Source organism: Gopherus flavomarginatus, chromosome 14, assembly GCF_025201925.1.
Source record: "Gopherus flavomarginatus isolate rGopFla2 chromosome 14, rGopFla2.mat.asm, whole genome shotgun sequence".
NCBI lineage: Eukaryota > Metazoa > Chordata > Testudines > Testudinidae > Gopherus > Gopherus flavomarginatus.
Genome location: NC_066630.1, coordinates 37,215,048 through 37,235,344, shown reverse-complemented (window position 1 = coordinate 37,235,344; position 20,297 = coordinate 37,215,048). Strand labels below are relative to the sequence as shown.

General features: G+C 55.1%; 1 protein-coding gene across 3 annotated transcripts in view; it reads left to right on the top strand.

Annotated features, from left to right (window-relative positions):
• Positions 1 to 18,476, top strand: part of DOK4 (docking protein 4) — a 42,777-nt gene extending 24,301 nt beyond the window's left edge. For 2 of the 3 annotated variants that reach the window (XM_050923308.1, XM_050923307.1), the window contains exons 3-9: positions 6,496 to 6,603; positions 7,338 to 7,452; positions 10,077 to 10,196; positions 10,504 to 10,693; positions 13,355 to 13,496; positions 15,344 to 15,467; positions 15,860 to 18,476. In XM_050923308.1, coding sequence (XP_050779265.1) covers positions 6,496 to 6,603; positions 7,338 to 7,452; positions 10,077 to 10,196; positions 10,504 to 10,693; positions 13,355 to 13,496; positions 15,344 to 15,467; positions 15,860 to 15,987 — 927 coding nt within the window. In that variant the 3' untranslated portion in view covers positions 15,988 to 18,476. The remainder of the gene's footprint in view (positions 1 to 6,495; positions 6,604 to 7,337; positions 7,453 to 10,076; positions 10,197 to 10,503; positions 10,694 to 13,354; positions 13,497 to 15,343; positions 15,468 to 15,859) is intronic. The other variant, XM_050923309.1, reaches the window with a different exon arrangement.
• The last annotated feature ends 1,821 nt before the right edge of the window (positions 18,477 to 20,297 follow it).

The window sequence follows — 20,297 nt, the reverse complement described above, 5'->3', positions numbered from 1 at the left end:
TCACTCCATAGGGCCAGGGTGGTTACGCATGAGGTGTAAGTGGGGAGTCACTCCGTAGGGCCCAGGGCGGTTACGTGTCGCGGTATAAGGGGGGAGTCACTCTGTAGGGGCCAGGGTGGTTACGCGTGAGGTATAAGTGGGGAGTGACTCCATAGGGGCCAGGGCGGTGATGCGTGAGGTGTAAGTGGTGAGTCACTCCGTAGGGCCCAGGGTGGTTACGTGTCAGAGTGTAAGTGGGGAGTCACTCCATAGGGGCCAGGGCGGTTATGTGTGAGGTATAAGTGGGGAGTCACTCCGTGGGGTCCAAGGCAGTGATGCGTGAGGTGAAAGTAGGGAGTCACTCAATAGGGGCCAGGGTGGTTACGGGCCAGGGTGTAAGGGGAGAGTCACTTAGGTGGGGGCCAGGGCGGTTACGTGTCGGGGTGTAAGTGGGGAATCACTCTGCGGGGGCCAGGGCGGTTACGCATGAGGTATAAGTGGGGAATCACTCTGCGGGGGCCAGGGTGTAATGGGGGAGTCACTCCATGGGGGCCGGGGCAGTTACATGTGAGGTGTAAGTGGGGAGTCACTCCGTGGGCGCCAGGGCGGTTACACGTGAGGTGTAAGTGGGAAGTCACTCTGTGGGGGCTGGGGCGGTTAAGCGCCAGGGTGTAAGGGGGGAGTCACTTGGTGGGGGCCAGGGCGGTTACGTGTCAGGGTGTAAGGGGGGAGTCACTTCACGGGGGCCAGGGTGGTTACGTGTCAGGGTGTAAGGGGGGAGTCACTTCACGGGGGCCACGGTGGTTACGCATGAAGTGTAAGTGGGGAGTCACTCGGTGGGGGCCCAGGCAGTTGCGTGTCGGGGTGTAAGGGGGGAGTCACTCCGCAGGGGCCAGGACGGTTACGTATGAGGTGTAAGGGGGGAGTCGCTCCGCAGGGGCCAGGACGGTTATGTGTGAGGTGTAAGTGGGGAGTCACTCCGCAGGGGCCAGGGCGGTTATGCGTGAGGTGTAAGTGGGGAGTCACTCGGTGGGGGCCCAGGTGGTTATGTGTCGTGGTGTAAGGGGGGAGTCACTCCGCAGGGGCCAGGGCGGTTATGCGTGAGGTGTAAGTGGGGAGTGACTCTGCGGGGGCCAGGGCGGTTATGCGTGAGGTGTAAGGGAGGAGTCTCTCTGCGGGGGCCAGGGCGGTTACGTGTCAGGGTGTAAGGGAGGAGTCATTCGGTGGGGGCCCAGGCAGTTACGCGTGAGGTGTAAGTGGGGAATCACTCCGTAGGGGCCAGGATGGTTACGCACCGGTGTGTAAATCGGGTCTGTGGGAGCAGACTCCGGCTCCTGGCTGGTAAGGGGCGCTGGGTGTGGCTGTGGAGCTGTAAGACGTAGTTTCCTAGCGCGCTGACACCAGGTCCTTCTCCTTGGTGCTGTGCGGGGCGATTCCTCGCTCGCACAGTGGTTACTTTGCAAACACTGAGTGGCACGAACCAGCTGCTGGCTCTGCCCTTTGCCGTCCGGGGCCCGCGATCGTCCTTTGTTCTCGGCTTGTCCTCCGTAACACTGGGCCGTGGCTCCTGGGTTGGGCCGCCGTGCTTGGGGCACCCAGTGCTTTATCAGGTCAGGGCCGTGCACTGTGACTGGCAGAGGGCTGCCCTGGCTGCGGGTGCAAATGAATTAATTGCCCTGAGGAATGGCAGCCCAGCACGCTCACAAGGGGCGACGAGGAGACAAGGGGGTGATCCAGTGGGGCTGCAGAGATGAGAGGATGTTGGGGGAAGGGGAGACGCTGCGGGAGAGCGTAGGCATGAGACTGTGTGTGCGGTGTGAGCAGGTGGGAAAGGGGTGGGGGCCCACTTGGCATCTGGGATACCAGGAGTGTGTGCGGCCGAGCACTGCCCATCCTGTCCTTAGTTTGCCATTGTTTGCTGCCTTGACATGCTGGCCTGGGGACCCCCTGGCTGGAGCAGCCCATGCTTTGTGCTCCGCTGTCTCATAGGCCACGTACTGCTAACAGGTAGTGGAGATCCTCCTGGAGTTAGTTCTGCCCTCTCTGCCCAAAGCCGCTCAGCAGAACCTCGTGGGGGGCAGGAGAGTGACACGGGGCAGGTTCGAGGTCACCGTGGCTTTGTTACACCTTGCACGCCCCCACCATGCCATCCTCCATCTGGGCGTCAGCTGGCAGGCGCTGCCTCTGCTTCCTGCTCTGTTCCCACCTGAAAGAGCAGCCTCACCCAGGGCCTGACTGACAATCCCCTCCTTGCTATCTCCCTAACCCATCTGGGAGCACCGTGCCATCTTGACACTACCCAGCTGCTGCCACCAGCACTGCCCACTCTCCCTTCCCTGGGCCGTGCCCAGCATTACCCCACCCCGTGGCCAAGCTGTAGTTTGGGGGCCTGGATCCAAACCCCGCTGAGTTCAGCTTGGGTCAGGCCCTTGATCCCCTGCTCCATGTACAGCGTAGCGTCCTGTCGCTGAGATGACTCTGGCAGGCTGAGCTATGAGTCCTGGGGCAAGGCAGATACCCCTGTTCTGGGTAGACTCGAGAGAGTAACCAAATCCCCCTGGCTGCTGGCTTCTACAATGAGTGCACACAGCTCTGACCTCTGCGGGAATTCAGCTGCAAGGCCTTGCCATCCAGCTGCTGGGATTTCTCGTTTGAAAGACTGGAGTGAGAAGAAAAAGGTTCCAGGATCCCTGGGAATGAGACAAGAGCCAAGAAGAAGGAAAATTGCATTATGGTGCCTGGCTGCTGCGTGAACAGCACCAGTTGCGGTGATGTTCTAATGGGCTGGGCAGTGAAATCAAAGTGAATCGTCTTGGAGCCAGCCTGCGCGGAGTTCAGTTCATATGTGAAATGCGAGGGGTGGGTGTGGCTTCACCTGGAGCCTGCTGCCCTCCATCTTCAAAGGCTTTGCAAAAGTGGGTGGTGCTCTCCTCATTTGAGAGATGAGGCAACTGAGGCCCAAAGAGCCTGTATTATCTAAGCTATTGAGCACCTGCTGAGGTCAATGGAAGGTCGGCGGCTTGAAAATCAGGCTCTAAGGAACTCGTTGAAGTTGACATAGTAAGTTAGTGACCTGATTCAGGACTGGAAGCTGTGGCGCTTGGCTGCCAGACCCCTGCTGTAACCACTCCGTCTTGCTGCTTTGAGCTGGGGTTAGATTCTCTGTGTACCAGAGTGTCAGGAGAGGAGGGCGGGGCTGGTGTTAGAGTTTAAGAGATGACCTCTGGGTTGGGATTGGGTTGAGGGGCTTCCTGTCTTGCCGCGTGAACTTATGGGCAGGTGGCTCTGATCTCTCCTGAGAAGGTGTTTCATGGGGGCTCCCGGATGGGATGAAAAGAGGCCATGTGCTTCTGTTAGGACTTATCAAATTCACGGCCATGAAAAACGTGCCACAGACCATGAAATCTGTCCTCCCCTGTGAAATCTGGCTAGTGTAGGGGACGGGGAGGGCTGGGGGCTCTTACCATGTGCAGGGTTCCAGGTACTAGTCCCAGCTGGGCTGGGAAGGGACCAGACTTCCTCTTCCCCTGCAGGGGCCACTCTTGGGGCCGGGTCAGTCCCATCTCTGGCAGCCTCCTCCTACTGTAAGAAGCTCCGCAGCTGCTGGCTGGGAGCGCAGCTCTGAAGGCAGCGCCGCTGCCAGCAGCACACAGAAGTGGGGGTGGTAATATCCTGCCCCCTACAATAGCCTTGTGACCCCCCCCTTCGGCCCCCTTGTGGGTTGGGACCCCCACAATTACAACACTGTGACATTTCAGATTTAAATATCTGAAACTGTGAAATTTACAATTTTTAAAATCCTCTGAACATGAAATTGACCAAAATGGACTGAATTTGGTAGGGCCCCAGCTACCATCTACAGCAGCATTTCTCAAACTGGGGTCCGTGAAACCCTGGGGGTCCCAGAGGGTACCCCAGGTGGTCTGCGTCCCCATTGATCAACTCTTCCCCCCCAGCGCCTCCTCCCATGCAAAAAGTCGGGCAGCGCAGTGGGGCTAATGCAGGTTTCCTACCTGCCTTGGCTCTTGTGCTGCTCCCAGAAGCACCCAGCACATCTCTGCAGCCCCTAGGGGGGAGCCAGGGGTTTCTGCGCACTGCCCCCACCCCCAAGCACAGACTCTGCAGCTCCCATTGGCTGGGAGCTGCGGCCAACGGGAGCTGTGGAGGCGGTGCCTGTGGGAAGGGGCAGCGTGTGGAGACCCCCCTGGCCCTCCCTGCCTAGGAACCTTTGCCAGAAGGATGTGCCAGTTGCTTTGAGACCCACCCAACTGGAGCCTGAACCCCTCACCCACTCCTGCACCCCTGCCCCAGCCCAGAGCTAGCACCCTGCACCCAAACTCCCAGAGCCCGCACCCCTCCCACACCCAAACTCCCTCCCAGAGTCTGCACCCCAAACCCCCTCCTGCACCCAAACTTCCTCCCAGAGCCTGCACCCCCTCCTGCACCCCCATCCCCTGTCCAGCCTACAGCCTGCACCCCCCATACCCAAACTCCCTCCCAGAGTCTGCACCCCAAACCCGCTCCTGCACCCAAACTTCCTCCCAGAGCCTGCACCCCCTCCTGCACCCCCATCCCCTGTCCAGCCTACAGCCCGCACCCCCATACCCAAACTCCCTCCCAGAGTCTGCACCCCAAACCCCCTCCTGCACCCAAACTTCCTCCCAGAGCCTGCACCCCCTCCTGCACCCCAATCTGCTGTCCAGCCTACAGCCCACACCCCCTCCCCTACCCAAACTCCCTCCCAGAGCCTGCACCCCAAGCCCAGCCCAGAGCCTGCACCCCTCCCGCACCCAAACTCCCTCCCAGAGCCTGCACCCCCTCCTGCACCCCAATTCCCTGTCCAGCCTACAGCCCGCACCCCATACCCAAACTCCCTCCCAGAGTCTGCACCCCAAACCCCCTCCTGCACCCAAACTTCCTCCCAGAGCCTGCACCCCCTCCTGCACCCCAATCCGCTGTCCAGCCTACAGCCCGCACCCCCTCCCCTACCCAAACTCCCTCCCAGAGCCTGCACCCCAAGCCAAGCCCAGAGCCTGCACCCCTCCCGCACACAAACTCCCTCCCAGAGCCCGCACCTCCTCCTGCACACAAACTCCCTGCCCTAGCCTGGTGAAAGTGAGCAGGGGTGGGGGAGAGGGAGGGACAGAGAGATGGGGGGGTGGAGTGAGCGGGAGGAATGGCTTCAGAGAAGGGGTGGGGGCAGGTGCGGGGTCTTAGTGAAGGGGGCGGAGCAAGGGCTGAGCGGAGGGGCTTGAGGGTCCCTGGAAAATTTTAAATCAAAGTGGGGGTCCTGTGGTTGCTAAAGTTTGAGAACCGCTGATCGCCAGTAAGTGATTTCCACAGCCAGCATGTGGGGCACTCTCTCCTTTCAAGGGAGCTCACACCATCAAGCAAATCTATACGTGGGGGAACCTGCTGCTAATGTCCAGCCTAGATCGTCGTCCAGTCGAGACTCAGCCTGATATTTCTGTTTGTCTGTCTTTGTCTGGAACGCGGTAACTGCTGAACGCTGCATCTGCCCAGCTCTAGAACGTCGAGGGCTGTTCTGGGCGTTAGCGGGAAGAACTCTGCTGATGTTGGTGAAAGTGAGCAGACGTGAAAACATGATTTCCACTGGTGTGAGCGGGAGGAGAGTCAGGCCCACAGAGCGCAGGTTTGATGTTGCAGGCAGGGGCACCTCTCTGCGCCCCCTGCTGCTGCCTGCACCTATCACAGGCCGTGGCTGTCATGCTGGGCGTACAGCTCGGCCTGCGAAAGCCACCGAGTGTGCGACCCTTTCATGGCCATGCCACTTTTTACCAACCATAAGGACGAGTGATGGGAGGTACGGGACAGAGAGGGGCAAGCAGGGGGCAGAGTCTTGGGGAGAAGGCGTGGTGCGAGGGCGGGGCCTCAACAAGAAGGGGCGGGGCCATGGTTCAGGGGCTGTTGGCTCCCCCACTTTGAGGGATCGTCTGCCGCTCCTGTCCTGCGGGGCTGTTCCCTACAGTCCAGGGTCATGGCTCCATCAAACAGGCGGCTATGAAGTGATGTCTGGTCCTTTCTCACTGGATCGATTGATCGATCTGACTGTCTTGTCTAGGGCCCCAGGCCCTGCAGTTTCTGAGCCCAGTTACTTGTTCAGATTCCCACAGATGTGGCCATAACGCTCACAGCTCCTTGGCCCTCCTTGGCCTAGAAGAAGCTGGAGTGACCCGTGATAGGAAGCAAACGGGGATTCACTGCAAGAGGTTTCCCCTGGATTTTTCTAGAAATGAGGTTTGGTCATTCCACAAGTTTAGGGCTTAACCATAACCCGCTGCTGCCCCTTCTTCAGCCGTTCCCCCGGGCAGGGTCAGCAAAGGGAGGTGCTGAGTGCCGCTTACTTTGCTCCATGTTGGATGCTGTTTATTCGGACAGGAAAACCCCAGTCAGGAGGCGTTTGATCACTGGGAAAAATGCCTGCGAGATGTCCCTGTTCAAATGCAGGGATGCTTGGTCCATGCTGCAGCCTCTGTGTTGGTGTCTCTCTGGCAGATCTATCGGAGGTGCTGGCTGGTGTTCAGGAAATCCTCCAGTAAAGGGCCCCAGCGGCTAGAGAAGTATCCGGACGAGAAGTCAGTGTGCCTGCGTGGATGCCCAAAGGTTGGAGAGTCTCTGCTTATCTGCTGCCCCTTTGCTCTGACACAGCTGAATAAATCACCAAGGCAGAGCTCTCGCCCCCAGCCAGTGCTCTTACCCTTTTCCCCACAGCGACTCCTGCTGGGTGGAACCGGAGCAGCTCCTGTCACAGCCAGTGCTCTTACCCCCTTCCCTACAGTGACTCCTGCTGGGTGGGACCAAAGCAGCTGGGCGCTCCCCCATAGCCAGCGCTTCCTCCCCACTTGTCGCAGTGATTCTTACGGGGCCTGGTCAAAAGTACGTTGCGGTGAAGAATTCTTCAGGCAGGGTGATTGTTATGGGGTATGCAGGGTATGTTAGGCTATGCAGGATCCAAGTGTCATGGCCCTTTACCTGCCTATTTCCCAATGAGCTTATGCTTCTCCTTCCCTAGCCTGGGTTCCTCAGGAGAACTGTTTTCTGGCCAGATGTTTTCTTGTTGCAATTGATTTCCGATAGCTGTGGGACTCTTCCCTTGAAATACAGGTTCTCACGTGGCTTTCTATGCCCCCCATGCTAAGTCCCCTGCGGTTCTCCCTGGGGAAGGTAGAGGCTCCCCCTGAATATCTGGTGCTGAGCAGTGGAGAAACCAAGAGGAGCCGGGCGGAGGAGGGGAGACTTTGAGGGAGCCCCGTTACTCGGTGCAGAAAAGGAGGGGAGGGGCGGGGTGGGGTGCGGAACGCAGATGGCACAGCTCAGGAACGCGTCTCCCTGTGCAGGTCACGGAGATCAGCAATGTGAAGTGCATCACGCGATTGCCGAAAGAGACCAAGAGGCAGGCCGTGGCCATCATCTTCACCGACGACTCGGCCAGGACCTTCACCTGCGACTCGGGTAGGAGGATGTGTGGGTTTCGGCTTGGAGCTGGCACGGTCGCGAGCTGCTGGGCTGGGGAAAGGCCAGGGGAAGCATGCGTAGAGATTGGGACTGGCAGCCAGGATGCCTGGGTTCTCCTCCCAACTCTGCTTCTGATTCCCTCTGTAATGGTGGACAGGTCACTCCATCTCGCCGGGCCCGGCTTTCAGAAAGGTGTGGAGCCCTTTGGAGAATGTGGCCCACGGTGCCTGTTGCCCTGTCTGTGCAGCAAGGCCCCTGTGACTGCCAAGGCAGTGTGGTGTAGAATTGCCACTTTCAATGATGAACACAATGTTCCCAGGCCTTGTAGTTGCAAAGGCAGCTTTAAAATGTGCCTGACTGGCTGGCATCCGCCTGAGTCTGCAGAGAGCCTAAACTCGCCGCTGGCTGGGTACAATCCCCTCACCTCTTCTTTAGGGCTCAGAGTCACCTCCACGGGCTAAAGATGACCATTTAAATAGCTACATTGTTAACTGGTTATTTTTAGCAGCAACACCCTCTAATACGTTTACCCCACAGACCTAATCCCCTCCCTCGCCTTTCTGGGGGGCCCAACCGTCCCTAGCCAGCTGCTGAAACCGTCTGTTTCTGATCCAAAATCTGGTGCACAGTGAAAACATGGGGGCAATATAAGGACAGAGTCGGAGCTCAGCAGAAATAACCCCGGGGCGACTGTGCTGATTGCAGGATTAATCCTCCTTCGTTAATTAAATCCCTTCGTTCTGAATGCCAGGGAAGCTGGCTCAGGAGTTCCAGCCTGCCACCCAATGCGGGAAGCTGCCTGCAGGATTGGGAGCCAGCCTGCTGCGGCATGCCGGGGGTCTTGAGGGAGATCAGCCCGTCCCTCATATGGGGACTAGGGGGGGTCAGTCAGTCAGTGTGGGTGCAGCACTTTGAGATCCTGGATCCTGACGCCCTGGCCTGGCCGGGGGAAGGCAGGAGAGCTCCTTCAGAGGCGTTGTGCCTTCTCTGGTTTACAGCTCCACACCGCTGCTGGGAGCCTCTTCGCTCCCCAAAGGCGAGGCAGGGTTGGGAGACTCCCAGGTGCTGGCAGCGGGGTAGGTGGTGCTCTTCCTGCTGAGTCAGTGCTGAGCCAATGCCCCAGCCCGGCTACCATCCTAGCCTGGAGGTCACGTTGTTCCCTGTAACCGTGACTTTGATTGAAGTCAGTGAGCCCTGCGAGGGCAGCTCCTCTCCGCTCTGGGCGTTGCGACCTGGCCCGCATGGTGGTGGCTCCTCGTGGGGAAGATGTGCCAAACCCCAGAGGCGTGGCGGCCCTATGCACTAGGTGGGAACGCCAATCAAACCTGGCTCTCCACCTCCATCTCCGGAGGGGTGGATGCACCAAACCCTGAGAGGTGCTATGTGCACAGGTCACAATGTTCGGAGCAGGGAGCTGATACCCTCCGCAGGACAGGAGCTGCTGCTGCAGAGTTAGCATGGGGTGGGATCGCTCTCCAGCCCTCCTCCCAGCCCCTCGCTCCCCCCCCTTTCTGTGACATGGCCTTGTTTCTGGCACCTCTGCCATGACATTGATTGAAATTATCCATGAAAAAACTGTAGTCTTTGCCATGGGGCACTGTGTTGGGAATAAGGTGTAACCCCCCCGGTGCTGACACTTGTCGTTATTGGAGATCGCATGAGGAGAGGTGTTAACTCTGGGGTCACTGTCAAATTCAAGCCGGAGTAGTTTCTGCTAACCCAAAATCTCCCCTGAATTTTCCACTAGAGAAGTAATTTTCCACTACACTGGCTGAAAAATACTCTGTAGTATTGCTGGTGCAGAATGTCTGCTGTGTTCCGCCCCAGAGGTGGCTGCATTTCACTGGTGGGCGAGTGATCTCTTTACTGTATGGCCTGGGCCACAATCTGGACTCCCTCATTAGCCCTTCCTATGGCAAAATGCCCACTTGGCACCAAGTGCCTGTGAGGACAAAGGAAGAGTCTCCTCAGCATGGACTCCAGGAACTGGCCCATCATACAGCACTTAGGATGCTTTGTGATGAACGGGGCTAGAGAAGGGCAAGGGGGCAGTCGTCAGCAGCCTGGCCAGCTCAGTCTGTCGAGCATGGGGCTCTGGCAGTGCAGGCTGAGCCCTGAGTTGGCTTGGGGGTGCTCCAGGGTGAACAGATTGGATAATAGGTGGCCCGTTGATCTAGCAGACACAGGTATAACAAGACCCAATGGGTGGAAGTTAACGCTAGACAAATTCAGGCTTAAAGTGCCATGTTTTAACAGGGAGGGTATTAACAACTCACCAGGGCTTGTGGTGGATTCTCCAGCACTGGCCGTTTTTAAATCAAGATTGGCTGGTTTTCTAACAGATGCCCTAGATCAACCAGGAATTCATTCAGGGGAGTCCAGTGGTCCTGGTTATGCAGGCCGGACTGGATGATCACATTGGCCTTAGAAGCTGGGACGTCCCTGCCGTGCATTTCTGTTCCAGCCAGCAGGACACATGCTGCAAGGTGTGACCATAGTGCAGGCCTGTCTTCGGGGAGGGGGATCCTGTGTAACAGGGAGTTCCCCAGCTGGCTTGTGCTGGGGGAGCTGAGGGACGCTGTGGGGGCAGGGGCTGACGGGCAGCTCTTGGCTCCCTGCAGAGCTGGAGGCCGAGGAATGGTACAAGACCTTGTCCATCGAGTGCCTAGGAGCACATCTCAACGACATCAGCCTGGGAGAGCCCGACCTCCTGGCTCCCGGGGTGCAGTGTGAGCAGACAGGTGAGAGCGCTGGCAGCGCCTGGCAGGCTGCCCTGGGGAACAGAAGGCAGCTGGGATGGGGAACACCCTGAGAGAGGGGGCTGGGCTCCCCCCTCCTTTAGGAGTATGAGGGGGCATTGGGAAGGGGCCTGGCTCTGTCCCACCGTGGCAGTGGGGGTTGCATGTGGTGGATCCACACTGGGATAGGGGGCCTAGGCTCGTCCCTCCTTGGGGATGGGATGGGGGGCCTGGACTTGCCTCCCTTGAGAGGGTGGGGGGGTAGGGATGGTGCCTTCCTTGGTTTCAGCTGCCTGTGTCCCCCCCGCAGAGCGGTTCAATGTGTTCCTGCTGCCCTGCCCGAACCTGGACGTGTATGGGGAGTGTAAACTGCAAATTACCCACGAAAATATCTACCTCTGGGACATGCACAACCCCCGGGTGAAGCTCATCTCCTGGCCCCTGTGCTCACTGCGCCGCTATGGACGCGATGCTACCAGGTTCACCTTCGAGGCCGGCCGGTAGGACACTCCTCTCTCCTTTTGCACGCTCTGTGCAGCAGCTCTGCCTGGCCTGCTGGGAGCACCGGGCAGGGAGCTACAGTGCTGCGGCTGTACCGGGGCAGTGCGGTCCGATTGCAGATGGGGGGCGAGCTCTGGCAGGCCAGGATCCTGAGCCGCTGGAGACATCTATAGACACGCTGGGTGAATACAAGTAATAATTGTGCTTGTGGAAGTGAGGGAGGGTGAGAGATGGGAACCGGGCTAGGATTCCCTCACAGCTCTGCCGATGCACCTCGGTTCCAGCCTGGGGCCTCTCCGGAATGGAAAGGAGAAGGAATCCTGCAGTGGTGGTTTTTGCAATAGGGACAAGTGACAAGAACACTTGTCAATTACAACTTGTCGCAGGATTTGAACCAGCGTCTCCAGATGTCGAAGTGCAGTTGCCTGATCACCCACGTTCCCCTCCTTTGAAGGTTTGTGCAACTTCGTTTGCAAAGTAACTTGGATCAGCCAGGCCTGACTATATTAGGGACTCCAGATAATTACCTGCTAGAGAGGAAAGAAACATGAGCTTCCCTTTCATACTAGACCTTCCCATCTGCTGACTCACCACACTAGGCTTTTATAGAGAGAGAAAAACCCTCATCCTCTCCAGTCTGCCCTGCCCTGGAGCCTTTGAACTGGCGCCTGCAAGAATAAAGCTGCTTATTTCTTTGGCAGCAGAATCTGGCAGTGATTCTTTGGGGAACATCCCATCTGCTTTGTGAATAAGACCGCACTATTCCAGGGCACCTCGCTTAGTCCCCTAGCATGGGTGGATCCCAATTCCTTAGAATTGAGAGGGAACAAATTATTTATTCAGAGACTTAAAATCAGTGCCAGTCAGCTGTGGTATCGTGTCAGGGGCCTATGGCTGAATGGAGTTTTGTGGGCCAGTTGGCAAAATTGGCTTCAGTGTTATACCGGGACTAGTTTAAAAAGGTGATCACCAGATCAGGATTTCTCTGAGTTTTAGAGATCAGAGGTACCTGGGGAACGAGACTCTTACTAAGGGGCTGTGACTATGGGGAGGGCCAACTTGAGAAGCCATAGAGCAGAGGTCCCCAAACTGTGGGGTGCGCCCTCCTAGGGGGGTGCAGAGAAATGTTCGGGGGGCGGAGAGGGAGTGCCACCCAGATCTGCTCCTGGCCCCAGCCCTGTGACTGGGGTCCTGCTCCCCACTGTGGGAGGGACAGACATGGACAGGGGTAAGAGGGGGCGTGAGGTAAAAAGTTCGGGGACCACTGCCATAGCGGGGCCTGAGTTTCAGAAAGTGCTGATCCTCTCATCTCTGAAAAGCAGGCCCCTTTAAGGTGTCTCAAACTGGGAATCCCAAATCACTAGCCACCGCTGGAAATGTAGGCCTGGCTTCCACTAGTGCTAGGCACCTACGTCCCCAGCTGAACAAGAGTTGGAAGGCTGAGCCCCTCTGGAAATCGGACTCACCGTGTTTCCAGCCGGACATGCCAAATCAATATCCAGTCTGGCCCAAGAGCCTGGCTTAGGATGGGGAAGCTGTATTCGAAGCCTGCGTCTGCTGGACTCAAACTGCCCACCTTGAGGGCTAAACTTGACTGAGTAATGGGGGGAAATGAGTGATCTAAACTTGGCTTTGATGTTCCTACATTGTGGTGCCTCTCGTATCCCTCCTTGATCCGCTCCCGGCGCCATGTTCTGGGTCAGAGGGGAGTTAATACCAGGGTCTGACTCTCAGCACTACCTGCTAACTTCTGTTCAATGTGAAACTCACCAAAAGCAACCTCACCCGTCAAAGCAGATGGGTTATTACGGAGAGCCAATAAGTAATTACGGTCACTGCTATTCCCAGGTGACGGGTGTGATCAAAACACTCAGACAACTGAGCATCTTAGTAGATTATTTTAGAGCCAGTAAAAAACAGCAAAAGGAAAAAAAAATCCTGCAAAAATTGTCAGATTTTTAAAGTAATTTCTACCACTTCCAGTTTTCGTGTATTTTTACCAAACTTGAACTGAAATCTGTTTGGCAATTTATTTATTTATTTGTAAAGGTGGGGAAGGACTTAAATTCCCTGTTGAATTACTGGAGTATAGTTTTATCACTGGAAACAGGGAGCCTGTTTGTTCTCTTTCTCCTGTTGGTGTAGGAGGCGGAGGGATATCTGTTGGTGGCTGAGAGAGCATGCTGTCCCACGCAACATTTTTTTCAGATGCTGTAGAAAACTGGTTCTTTTGTCCCTAGAGCGAAACCTGTGCTCCTCCCATAGGCCAAAGGCTAGTGCATACAAAATGATCCCTTGCTAAGATGTAGCCACGTTGTTTTGTTAAACAAACCCCAGTCGGGTTGCTTCTGGCCTAGTGTCGTTCAGCGATAACGCTGCAAGAGCCTAAGGGGGGTGGGGGTGGGGGTGTGTGTGTATCCAGTGTCTCTATGTGAATGCATACGATGTGCAAGCCGAGGGCATGTATGCATAGCAGGCACGTGTGTGAGGTGTAGGAATAGTGTGTGTGAAGGGGGAGCATGTGAATGGCAGTAAGTGTGGATGTAGTATGTCTTCTCTTAGTCAGTGTGTGCCTGGGCGCAGCGTGCACAGTGTATCTGAGCGCCGTGGGAGAACACCATACTCTGGGTGACACTATACATTGATGTCCTCTCGCTCAGCAGGATGTGTGACGCAGGGGAAGGGCTCTACACCTTCCAGACCCAGGAGGGAGAGCAGATTTACCAGCGGGTGCACAGCGCCACCCTGGCTATCGCAGAACAGCACAAGAGGGTCCTGCTGGAGATGGAGAAGAATGTCAGGGTGAGTACCTGGGGCCGGGGCTCCTTAGCGAACCAGCTCTGAGCACAGTAGCTTATGGGGGAGGAAATCAGGGCACAGGATGGGGAGTCATGTTGTCCAGGGGAAATATACAGATTTGTAGCCTTCATAACACAGATGCTTTGGTATCACCAGTGGTATCTGAGCCCACAGTGACGTTTGCCAAGGGTTCGAGCTCCCGAATGGCAACCATGTCAGAATTAGCTGGGTGAGACTCACCCTTGGGAAGGTCATGAGGATTGGAGACGCTTGGCACACACGAGGAAGGGTGACCCCTAAGTAATACACTGACAAGTCATCAAGAGTTTTATTAAGCAGATGTACAAAGCCACAAACACTGAAATGCATCCAGAGAGGGGAGAGAACCCATAAGCTAGCCAGCATTAATGATTTCATACTCTCTTCCCCATGGAAACACCGAGATGGGGGAGATGAACAGGCAGGTGGCCATCTCGTTCGGTGTTTCTGGGTGTGCTTCTCTGTCCACTTGGATTAGGCAACACTTTTTATCCTGAGTTTCTTGTATGCCCACTACACTCATGCATCTGCATGAGTTTCACCCCCTTTCCCCTATTTTCCACGTCCCATGAATTTTAGTTATTCCATTTCTCATAGGCTACCCACCTAGTTCCCCTTCTTCTCATTAACGTCTCTGTCAGTGAGTTACCATAGCAACGTGAGGTTATTACTGTACAGCATTCCCCGAAATGTTACTCTCTGGCTTTTTGCTGTAGTACCTGATACACTGCGGCATGTTCTCCAGAACATCTCGTACTGTCATCTTCCACTCTACAGCGTCCTCCCTGGCTCAGCTAGTCATGTCAGCCTGTTTCAGGCCAAGTCACCTCTCTTACAGACCTAAAGCCTGCAGCACATTATCTTATATACCTAATCCACACTTACCAGTCCTGTCCCCCTGTGGTGTGGTCCTACCTATTCTTTACCCCTTAAACCCGTAACTTCAAATCGAATCTAGCAGCCATACATTAGTTAGTCGATCCTAGGATTATATATGTGATTAGCTACAAATTCAGTGCACAAGGCTCAGATAACAAAAAACGTGAGGGTCCCCCTGTAACATTACCTTGTACGTGCTATATAGAGCAGTGAGTTTCAAACTTGTTTTTCTGGTGACCCAGTTGAAGAAAATGGTTGATGCCTACGACCCAATGGAGCTGGGGCAGAGGGGTTTGGGGTGTGGCAGGGGCTCAGGGCTGGGGCAGAGGGTTGGGGTGCGAAGGTGAGGGCTGTAGGGTGGGGCTGGGAATGACGGGTTCAGGGTGTGGGAGGGGCTCTGGGCTGGGGCTGAGGGCTTTGGGGTGCAGGAGGGGGCTCTGAGTTTGGGGGGGCTCAGGATTGAGGCAGGTGGTTGGGCTGTGGGAGAGGCTCTGGGGTGGGGCCAGGGATGAGGGGCTTGGGTGCAGGAAGGGGCTCAGGGCTGGGGATTGGGGTTGAGGCGTGGGTTTACCTTGGGCAGCTCCTGGTCAGTGGCAGGCCTTCCACACTGAGGAATCCAGAGGGCTTCAGGTGCTCCATGGTTTTGCCCAAGGTTTCTGAGCCCAAGTAATGAAGGTGACACATGGAGAAATTGATCTCTCCTGATCCCAGTCACCTGACACACTTGGGATTACAAAAGACGACGCCCCACCACATGACAGAGTTCAGAATCGCTGACTCCGGTGGCTGCTGTCAGAGGGTTCTCAGGCCCGACAGCTCATGCCACCTTGGCCAGACAATAATTGTATGTAACTCGGTGGAGCTGAAAGCAATTGGATCTTCTAGGCTGATGTTTAAAATAGTCCCCACCACTTTCTGTCTCTCTGCTCCAGCTGCTGAACAAGGGCACAGAACACTACTCCTATCCCTGCACGCCCACCACCATGCTGCCCCGGAGTGCCTATTGGCACCACATCACTGGATCGCAGAACATCGCCGAGTCCTCCAGCTATGCCGGTGAGTGTCTCCGACATTCCTCCTGTGGGATCATTCCAGCCCAGAGCTTCTCTAACCGCCTCTACTGAAGGGGCTGGTTTGCTGCTCCATAGGCTCTGTACAGGGCTGGTGAAGCTTTCTGTGCTTCCCATCCCAGCTTCTTGTCCCTGAAGCCACTGTAGGGGGAATGCAGTCAGAGCACTGGCAGTCACTCAAAGCCCATGCTGTGCAGGAACTTCCTGCTACTCCAGTCCCAGCCCCTTCCAGCAGGAGGCGGTATAGAGATTACTGCAGGAGCTCCATAATATTCCAGTCCTAGCCTCCCCCAGTAGGAGGCACTGAAGGATACAACTGAGGTTCCTTGCAATACTGTGAGGACCACGAAACAGTACCAAATTCTGCTTTGTCCGCAGGTGAAGTGTACTCGGGGGCCCAGGCCAGCTCAGACACAGACCTCCTGAACAGGTTCATCTTACTGAAGCCAAAGCCTGCAAAAAGCGGCAAGAGCGACAGCAAAGAGCCCAAGTCTGCTTCTCAGTGACCGTGCGCTGAGTGGAGAGACCCCCCGGGCCGGGCCAGGCCAGGCCGGAGAAAGAGGGTGTTACATGCAGGAGACATTTGTTTTCCAGTGCCCCCTCCCCTCCTTTCCTGAGGATGCTGAAGTTCTGGGAACGCTCCCCTCTCTTTGGAGAAGTTATCAGAGCTCAGGCTGCAGGGAGTGTGTGAGACTGGGTCTTAGACGCTGGGAAGAAGGCTGGAGATGGCCCCAGGTGGGCTGGAACTCTAGCCTGGGCCATGCCGTTCTAGCAGACCGAGCACGAGGCGCTAACGATAGGGAAGAGGAGGTCTAGCTCTGTGTTGTTAAATGATTTTAACTATCTATTGCTTATACATATTCTGTATTAAGAGACTTTTCTTCTCACACAAATGCAAGTTTTTTAGCCACCGAAGAGAAACTGGGAAGATGAGACACCAGAGATTTTTAATTCTTGGATGGGTGGATCTTTCTTTTTTCCTTAGGGTGGCATAGTGCAGGAAACCCAGCCCCAGTCAGAGCAGACACCCCACCACCTCTGCTGGGAAGGGAAATCCCCCAGGATCCCCTCAGCAAGGCTCGGAGCGGAAGGACAGAGTTTTCTCAAGTGGCCAATGGGTTGTGGGTGTTGTTGGCAGCCAGTGGGAGCAATGAAGTGTTACTCGAAGCGGCGCAACTGAAGTGAACATTTTGGAGAGGCTGTTGCAAATTTGGCCTGTTCCTTTAAGGCCAGAGGTGTCCTGGAGAGTCCCATAGGTTGCCCAGGCTGCGAATGGATGCTCCCTCCTGAATCCAGTAGCGCTTTCCCTTGGAGAGGGAGTACTGGGGACTTGCAAGTCTATGCTCATTTTGCACTTCTTGAAGATACCAGAACAGACACCGGGGAACTTTCTGACATCTCAGGAGAAACTGGTTTTCTTTCCGAACTGTGACTTCTGCACAAAATCCCCCAGCTTCCAGAGGGCAGCATTCTCAGTGGGCTGGGGACCTGCTGAGTGGCGTTTCGCTCCATTAGCTGCATGTCCTCAGTTCAGATTCTAGCAGCTCAGCAGCTGCAGCATGGATTTCCTTTCCAAACCAAGCCCTTCTCTCCAGATAGCCAAAGCCTGGCAGTTTAGTCACAAGGGATGGGGTATCTACAGGGGTACACCTCTCCCACCCTTAATACACAGCCACTAAATACTGCATTGCCTCTAAGCAACGGTAGCAACCTGCCCAAGCTACCTGTTTGGCAGAGCCAGCCTTGTGGGGCTGCGTCCGTGTTGTGAAGTTCCCTTTCTTTTACCTCCCCGGGTTGGCCAGTGGCCCCCATTTCCTCTGGGGTGCTCTCACCTGCAGCAATGCTGAAATCCCATTGACAGGAGGCTAGCCAGAGACAATCAGTTGGTCACATGACCTCCTCCCTGCTTCCTCCATGTAAAGGACCTTGTGCTTCTAGCTGATGGGGGAGAACCCAGGTTTCATTTCCACTAGATACCTGGCAGCCTCAAGGAGCCAATGCTGGCAGAGGGCTGGTGGGCAGCCCAAGGCCCATTTCAGTCGTCCTTGTAGCTCCTCCCTCCCCCCATGGTGCCAGTGGGTCACTTCCTGAGAATGATTAGTGAACCCCGGGCATGTGGAAGTTGGTTTTAATATGCTGAAATCAAATCAAAGCAATTGATTTTCTAGTTGTGCTATTTATTGAATACCTTTCAGAAGGGCTATCTTTTTATTGCAGTACCAATGCTGGGGTGGGTTGGTTGGTTTTTAAAGCGTGAGGTACTGTCTCTTGGGGTGGGGGAGACCCTGTGGACTATCACCTGTAAATATTCTTGTTTTCTGGTTGTGTGTGTAGATGATGAGTAAGACGATGAAGACCTTTCAGACAGATCTGCTGGAAAAGTCCTGGCACACGAGACCAGGGACTGTCCAAACTGCTCTGTTGCAAGCCCCACTAAATTCAGTGCCCTTTCCCCATGACACGTGGCTGGAGTGACAGGAACCACCCAGGTTCAAGTCTAGGCCAGATACTTTGTGGTAGAGCGGATCAGATGAGCTTAACAGCTGTATGTCCTCCTGGATGAGGTGTAACCTGCTATCATTTCCCAGTCTAAACACCTCACTGGGTTCCCTGGCTAGTAGCTCGTTTTAGGCACTAGGATAAAATGCTTTTGTTCAGGCTCCAGGAGCAGACCAAGTCCTCAGCTGTGGTTCTAATGCACCAGCTGAGTCTCTGGCCCTGTGCCTTTAACACACCGCTGCAGAGAGACACTGTCAACTTTGAAAAGTGTTTGTAAGACTAGAGCCAAAGTGCTGGGCTATCCTCCAACGACAGGTGTGGAGCTGCTAAATGCTGGGACAGGGGAAAGCTCGAGCAGGAACTAGCAGAAACCAGGCTGCCTCAGAAATTTGATGCACAGATGCGTTAAGCCGGGCCAGCGGGGACATAGCAGTTATTGCCAAAAATGTTGTTTTTTTTAAAGGAACTGCTCAATCAATAAACAAACTTTACTCACCCTTCCTGTTTGTCATCTAACTCCACACACAGGACAGGGTGCAAGGAGGGATACATAAGAATAATGGTGCAGTGAAGACAAAGGTACTGATTATCAGGGAAGGCTTCCTAACATATGAAATGCTCCAAGACTGAATTAGATCCAAGGCTGCAGTATGTAAAGGGCCATTAAACAGGTGATTTCCCATGCGCGCCAATGAAGTTTTAAAGCAGAGAATATTGGGGGAGGGGAACATTCTTTTCCAGCTTGAGTGATCTACACATAATGGTTACAGAAAGAGGAGCTATGTAATCCTCTATCCATACTGTAGTGATTCAAACTATCCTAAACCCCTCCCCAGACTGACCCAAACAGGGTGAATGCTGCTCCCAGCTGTTCTGCAGCTCGTTATTTCTCTCCCTGCTCTTCAGAACAGACGCTAAGGGAGTAATTTTCAAAAGTACAAGAGCACAGGTCTCACTGAAAGGGTTCGGTACTTGCATTCCTAAACCCATTGGGAGCTCACTTCATCAGACAAGGGCTTAGAACAGTCTGGCAGGTGCCCAGGCTGGGCTGTTTGCAAGCAAGGAAAGGAGTTTCAGGCACATTATAGGCTCTGAACCCTACAGGCTGGGTCCAGAGCTCCCCCAACCCCACTGGGAAAACATGCTGCCTCTTCATTTCACAGGGCAAGGAGCTACTAGGTGGGGCATGGGTCACTTGCTGGAAGATTCTCTGCACCTTGAAGTCTTTTAAACCATGATTTGAGGGCTTCAATGGCTCAGACACAGGTCTGATACAGGAGTGGATGGGTGAGATTCTTGGGCCTGCGTTGTGCAGGAGGTCAGACTAGATGATCATAATGGTCCCTTCTGACCTTAGAGTCTATCCCCCACCATGGTTTGGTTATCCAGGGCATGCCACAGCAAAGCATCAGGGCAGGCCTGGACATGGAAGCAGTGTTACCCAGCCAAGACCCCTGCACCACACATTTGTGGTGTGACCAGAGCAAGTGGCTTTCTGCCTGTTTCCATCTCCATCGATCCTGGATGCTGCACTAGGAATGCCCCTCCTCCCTGACTGGAGTAATTAAACACAGGTCACTGTCTCACCTCAGCCTGCCCCCAGAGAGCTCTTTAGACTCTCACCTTTAACAGTCCTGCTGGGTGATGGTGTCTGGGGAAATTTCAGCCATGGCACCTGCGATGACGGTTTGATAGGTGTTGATCTCCTGGCGTTGTACAGGTCTGACGCTGAATCAGAGGGGTTATAAGTGACAGGCACCCAGCTACCCCATTCCCCATACAGCATACCCTGAAGGAGTCTAAATCCTGCTAAGCCTCCTTGGCACATAGGGTCTCTCTTGGAGCACTGACTTCTGCAGCAGCTCAGTCCCTGAGCCCAGCTTCAGACAGACTCACCCTAGCCCCAGATGCCATGTTACATACAAGTGCCGGGGCTGGTTTCTATAGCAGATAATGTCAGGAGCAGCAGAAAGCAAAGAGAGCAGCCAATCCTCCAAAGCAGACTTCATTCCGTGAATGTCTGGTGGAGAGAACTGATGGCTGGGTCCTCTCCTCCCACAGCTTCAGACAAGCTTTCAGGGACGGCTGAACGTAGGAAAAAGGCTTTATTCAGCACGGTAACAAACAGGACATGGCTATGCAACTGAGCTGAGATACATGCTTCCAAATCCCAACCCACAGATGGCCAGAGTCTAGTGAAAACAGGCAAGAGCTAGGGTCATTTACAGAGATTCCCCCCCACACTCCCCATTACAATAATATACCACACCTGGGGCTCACTGGGGATGTCCCTGCACTATGCTGGAAATCTCGCCCC